The sequence below is a fragment of the Triticum urartu genome, chromosome 2 (genome assembly GCF_003073215.2).
Source record: "Triticum urartu cultivar G1812 chromosome 2, Tu2.1, whole genome shotgun sequence".
NCBI classification, from domain to species: Eukaryota; Viridiplantae; Streptophyta; class Magnoliopsida; order Poales; family Poaceae; genus Triticum; species Triticum urartu.
In genome coordinates, this window is record NC_053023.1 from 646,646,628 (window position 1) to 646,652,627 (window position 6,000).

The window sequence follows — 6,000 nt, forward strand, 5'->3', positions numbered from 1 at the left end:
GAACACTTGTTTGCCTTGACAAAGACTATCATCCAACTCGCATATTCCCAGAGGTCTCAACAAAATTTCTGCAGTTCTTCTCATCCAAGGATGACTAAAGCTTTGAAAGGAATTGCTACTACTATTAATAAGACCTAATGTATGTGCTCTCCTGGAGCACAACATTGCAACTGATAAACAATATCGATCACCATATATCAATAAAAACAATTGTATTTTGCAGTGCTGCTTGAATGCTTGAGCTGATCTTAAAATGGTTTACATCTCCGTTAGCAAGTGTGACTTGGACACATGTAGTTTTATTTCTATTTCCAAGTGGTGGTAAGATTTACACAAATCGGGTGCAAACAATTGAGCAATAATTTGCAGAATGTGCGTAATGCATAACAGTTTACTTCCAAAGGACATCACAACAAAAATAACTCATTCACCTGGAGTGTGGCCGATGTTGCAATGCTGGCCTCCTTGAATCCACTACTACACTTTGGTCAATGTACAGAACTAAATTATGCTGGTACGGCGCAAAAAATTCTCTGCCGTGGTCTTGCCTTAACCCATCGCGTGCTTGAGCGAATCACCAGCACCAGCCTGGAAGAACAGGCACGAAAGAGCGAAGTCTGCAATGAAAATTCCAACCAAGGAAATGACCACTGCAGACGTTGTAGACTCGCCAACGCCCTTGGCTCCTCCGTGGGTTGTCACACCCCATGCACAGCTCACCACCGCGATAATGGCACCAAACACCTGAGATTTTATCAAGGCGCTGATCAAGTCCCATGGTCGCAGCGCCTTGCGTGCTGACTCCAGAATGATGCTGGTGCTTACACCAAAGACGGCGTCGGCCAAGAACGCCGAGGAGGCGAGCCCGAGGGCGAAGCTGATGAGGGTTAGGACAGGGAGCGCAAGCACGCAAGCAAGGACACGGGGCACCACGAGGTAATCGATGGGCTGTGAGCCGAGGACGCGGAGGGTGTCGGTCTGCTCGGACACCTGCATGGTGCCGAGCTCGGCGGCAAAGGCGGAGCCAACTCGGCCGGCAGCGACGACAGCGGTGACGACCGGGGTGAGCTCGCGGGCGAGCGCGAGGGCGAGGACGCCACCAACGGAGCGGTGGAGACCAAGGCGGGTGAACTCGCGCACGAACTGGATGGTGAAGGCCATGCCGACGAAGGCGGCGGTGAGGAGCGAGACCCCCGCGCTCCCGGGGCCCACGCGGCGGAGCTGCGCGAGGAGGTTGCGGCGGTGGACGCGTCCCGTGAGGACGCGGTGGAAGACCTGCCCTGCGAGGAGCAGCGCCGAAAGCCCCCGCCAGATCGCGCGCGGCGGGGTCCAGTTGGAGAACGGAGGAGGCGGGGGCGTGGGGGACGGGGTCGGAGGGGAAGGCGAAGGCGCTGAATTGCTGCCGGCGGGGGCGGGGGGCGTGAGGGAGAGGCGGGGGACGGGGAGGCAGCGGCGCGGCGAGTGGAGGCGGAGGAGGTGTGATTTGGGGCAGGGGCTGGCAAGGCGGAGGAGAGAGTTCGTCGTGGCGGAGGTGGGGCGGAGGAGGAGGGCGGCCCCTGCCGTGGTGGACGACATGGTGTCGGTGGTGGTGGCGGTGGCCGGAGATCGGGACGGTGGTGGTGGCGGTGGCCGTGTGGGAGTGGGTGGGAAGCGATGGGGAATGGCCGTATCGGCGGGCAGGAAGGAGTCTCTGGTGGGCCACGATAAAGGCGCTACTGGGCTGGACAAGAAATCCCCTAAACATCCAACTAGGTTGCAAGAAAAGCCCGAGCCTTGTGAGTCGCTCGAGATTAACTCGTTTTTTTTACTCGACTCCAGATCGATTTGAAAAAAATAAGCTGAGTTTAAACACTTTATGTAGATCGATCGAGAAACGAGCCAATCTTGAGTCAATGTTGGCTCGCTCAATTTTAGCTCGATAGCTCGACAGAATATTATTATTTTAAATGATCATATCATATATTAAATGAAAATAAGATAATTTATTATCATATATGTTGTCCATAATTTTTCTCCATTTTATTTACCAACGTACATGGAAAATTAATTAAATGCATAGAAGATTTAAGCCTAATTATGACACGTGGTCGACTATGTGTTAAATATCTTATATTTTTAACAAATGTTCCCAGCATATTCGCCTTATTTTTTTCATTCATAGATTTATAATTTTTACCATCTCATTTAGCTCGAAACTAGCTCGAGATCGACTCGAGATCGTTACAAGCTGAGCACGAGTCATGTTCTACAACTCGATCATGAGCTTCACTCAGTTTGAGCTCGCTCAAATTTTCATATGAGTTAAGCTGAGCCAACTCCAACTCGCTCAAGCTCGACTCGTTTGGAGCCCTACATCCAACCCGGTTAAATCAACCCCCTACAAGATTACAGAGATTGCCACTCAAAAAAAAAACCGCAGAGACAATTTCCTTTTATATAATTTTGTTCGTGAGTTTAGGAATCATAACTTTGAGGCTCACAATCTCGCCAAGCTGGCCTGTAAGCTAGGTTTAGAATGACATGTTTGGCTGGGTAGTCCCCAACAAAGTGGCGAGATTCTCTCTCTCTCTCTCTAAAAAAACTACTGCTCCAAAAAAAGAGGTTAAATCACCCCTCCCCCTTCAACTCAAGAGAAAAAAGGTTAAATTACCCCCCAAACTCTTGCAAAATCATACAAATCACAGATGTGCCTCTAGGTGGTACTCACTTACCCACTGAACCAGTGCTCTCCTCGCGACAGCCGACGCTCGCTCTTTCTGCCGGCGATGGACACTAGCTCTGGTTTGCAATGGGCCATCCAAGAGTTTCGAGCTCAAGATCCGATCAAGCTCGCGGAAGTGACTGAGATTTAGTGGTGGTCTCCCAGCGTGAACATGCTAGTCGCCCACATGCAGGGGCTGCTAGAGATTGCGACCCTATAGGAGAGCCCCGCATGTTAGGTGGATGCCGCTTTCGATTCAGATAGAGGATCTAGAGCAATCTCTGTGATGCAAATGACTTTTTCCTGCTATATTCTTTTTGTGCAAGATGCAAGGGATGGCCTCGTTCTGGCAAGCAAGCTTGGCTGCAACAATCAGGTGGTTGAAGCCGTTTGCATGGAATTGATCAAGGTGATGCAAAGTGTCGGCGACAACTATTTTTTAGAAATGCACCTTTTCATGTCGCTGTTTTCAATACTGTTAAGTTTAATCACTGTCCTAGGGTAACAAACGGTGTATCACTGTTCTCACATGACCATGTAGGCATTCCTTAAAAAACAGAGTGCAGACCATTGTGCACGTAGAGAACGACACCATCCTCCACGTCGAACGCACATGATCTGCGCTTGGGTAGTCGGCTCGCACTGCACCTTGGTGTAACTCAGTCGAAGCTGGGAGGAGGTGTTGGAAATATGCCCTAGAGACAATAATAAAATGGTTATTATTATATTTTTTTTCATGATAATTGTCTATTGTTCATGCTATAATTGTATTAACCGGAAACCATAATACATGCGTGAATACATAGATCGTAATATGTTCCTAGTAAGCCTCTAGTTGACTAGCTCGTTGATCAATAGATGGTCATGGTTTCCTGACCATGGACATTGAATGTCATTGATAACGGGATCACATCATTAGGAGAATGATGTGATGGACAAGACCCAATCTTAAGCATAGCACAAGATCGTGTTGTTCATTCGCTAAAGCTTTTCTAATGTCAAGTATCATTTCCTTAGACCATTAGATTATGCAACTCCCGGATACCGTAGGAATGCTTTGGGTGTATCAAACGTCACAACGTAACTGGGTGGCTATAAAGGTGCACTACAGGTATCTCCGAAAGTGTCTGTTAGGTTGGCACGAATCGAGACTGGGATTTGTCACTCCGTATGACGGAGAGGTATCTCTAGGCCCACTCGGTAATGCATCATCATCATAATGATCTCAATGTGACTAAGGAGTTAGCCACATGATCATGCGTTACGAAACGAGTAAAGAGACTTGTCGGTAACGAGATTGAACGAGGTATGGGGATACCAGCGATCGAATCTCGGGCAAGTAACATATCGATAGGCAAAGGGAATTGCATATGGGATTGATTTAATCCTTGACATCGTGGTTCATCCGATAAGATCATCGTGGAACATGTAGGAGCTAACATGGACATCCAGATCCCGTTGTTGGTTATTGGCCGGAGAGATGTCTCGGTCATGTCTACATGGTTCCCGAACCCGTAGGGTCTACACACTTAAGGTTCGGTGACGCTAGAGTTGTTATGGGATATAGTATGTGGTTACCGAAGTTTTTTCGGAGTCCCAAATGAGATCCCGGATGTCACGAGAAGTTCCAGAATGGTCCGGAGGTGAAGATTTATATATGGGAAGTCCTCATACGGTCACCAGAAGTGTTCGGTTGTTTAGCGGTATTGTATCGGGACCACCGAAAGGGTTCCGGGGGTCCACCCGGAGGGTCCATCTGCCTCGGAGGGCCCTATGGGCTGTATGTGGAGGGGAACCAACCCCTAAGTGGGCTGGGCGCCATTCCCCCTAGGGCCCATGCGCCTAGGGTTAAGGGGAAACCCTAAAGGGGGCGCCCCCCCTTGGCTTGGGGGGCAAGTTTTCCCTTCCTGGCCGCCGCCCCTCCCCTAAATGAGATCTGGGGGGCCGGCCCCCCTCTCCCTTGCCCCTATATATAGTGGGGGTGTGGGAGGGCAGCAGCACCCTTCCCCTGTCGCAGCCCCTCCCCCTCTCCTACACCTCCTCCTCCTCCTCCTCCGTAGCGCTTGGCGAAGCCTGCCGGAGAACCACGTGCTCCATCACCACCACGCCGTCATGCTGTCGGAGTTCTCCCTCAACTTCTCCTCTTCCCTTCTGAGGGAGTCCTGGATTAGGGGGTGTTCGGGCAGCCGGACTATACCTTCAGTCGGACTCCTGGATTATGAAGATACAAGATTGAAGATTTCGTCCCGTGTCCGGATGGGACTTTCCTTCGCGTGGAAGGCAAGCTTGGCGATGCGGATATTCAAGATCTCCTACCATTGTAACCGACTCTGTGTAACCCTAACCCTATCTGGTGTCTATATAAACCGGAGGGTTGTAGTCCGTAGGCAATCAACTCCATACACAACAATCATACCATAGGCTAGCTTCTAGGGTTTAGCCTCCTTGATCTCGTGGTAGATCTACTCTTGTACTATCCATATCATCAATATTAATCAAGCAGGAGTAGGGTATTACCTCCATCGAGAGGGCCCGAACCTGGGTAAAACAAAGTGTTCCCTGCCTCCTGTTACCATCCGGCCTAGACACACAGTTCGGGACCCCCTACCCGAGATCCGCCGGTTTTGACACCGACATTGGTGCTTTCATTGAGAGTTCCTCTATGTCGTCGCCTTTAGGCCCGATGGCTCCTTTGATCATCAACAACGATGCGGTCCAGGGTGAGATTTTTCTCCCCGGACAGATTTTCGTCTTCGGCGGCTTCGCACTGCGGGCCAATTCACTTGGCCACCTGGAGCAGATCGAAAGCTACGCCTCTGGCCATCAAGTCAGGTTTGGAAGCCTAAACTACACGGTAGACATCCGCAGAGATTTGATCTTCGACGGATTTGAGCCACAGCCAAGCGCGCCGCACTGTCTCGTGGGGCATAATCTAGCTCTGCCGCCAAACAGTACCCTGGAGGCCGCAAACGCACCGGCTCTGGCCCTTAATTCGGAGCCAGCTGCGCCAATCGAGGGTGAGCGGTTGGACGTCACCTCGGGGGCTGTAATCTCAAAGGCGATCGAGCCAAACGCCAGCCCCGCACTCTGCACGGCCCGTGACTCTGAGGAGCCGGATTCCTCTCCGAGCTCCGAGCCCCCCGCGCCCCTACCGATCGAATCCGATTGGGCGCCGATCATGGAGTTCACCGTCGTGGACATCTTTCAGCACTCGCCCTTCGGCGACATCCTGGATTCTCTAAAGTCTCTCTCTTTATCAGGAGAGCCCTGGCCGAACTACGGTCAGCAAGGTTGGGATA

At 51.0% G+C, this 6,000-nt stretch overlaps 1 protein-coding gene across 1 annotated transcript; it reads right to left on the reverse strand.

Moving 5' to 3' along the window:
- Positions 1–243: 243 nt before the first annotated feature.
- LOC125539417 (protein TRIGALACTOSYLDIACYLGLYCEROL 1, chloroplastic) lies at positions 244–1,718 on the reverse strand. Its single transcript, XM_048702862.1, has one exon. The coding sequence runs from the start codon at positions 1,573–1,575 to the stop codon at positions 550–552; it is 1,026 nt and encodes a 341-aa protein (XP_048558819.1). The 5' UTR covers positions 1,576–1,718; the 3' UTR covers positions 244–549.
- Positions 1,719–6,000: the final 4,282 nt, after the last annotated feature.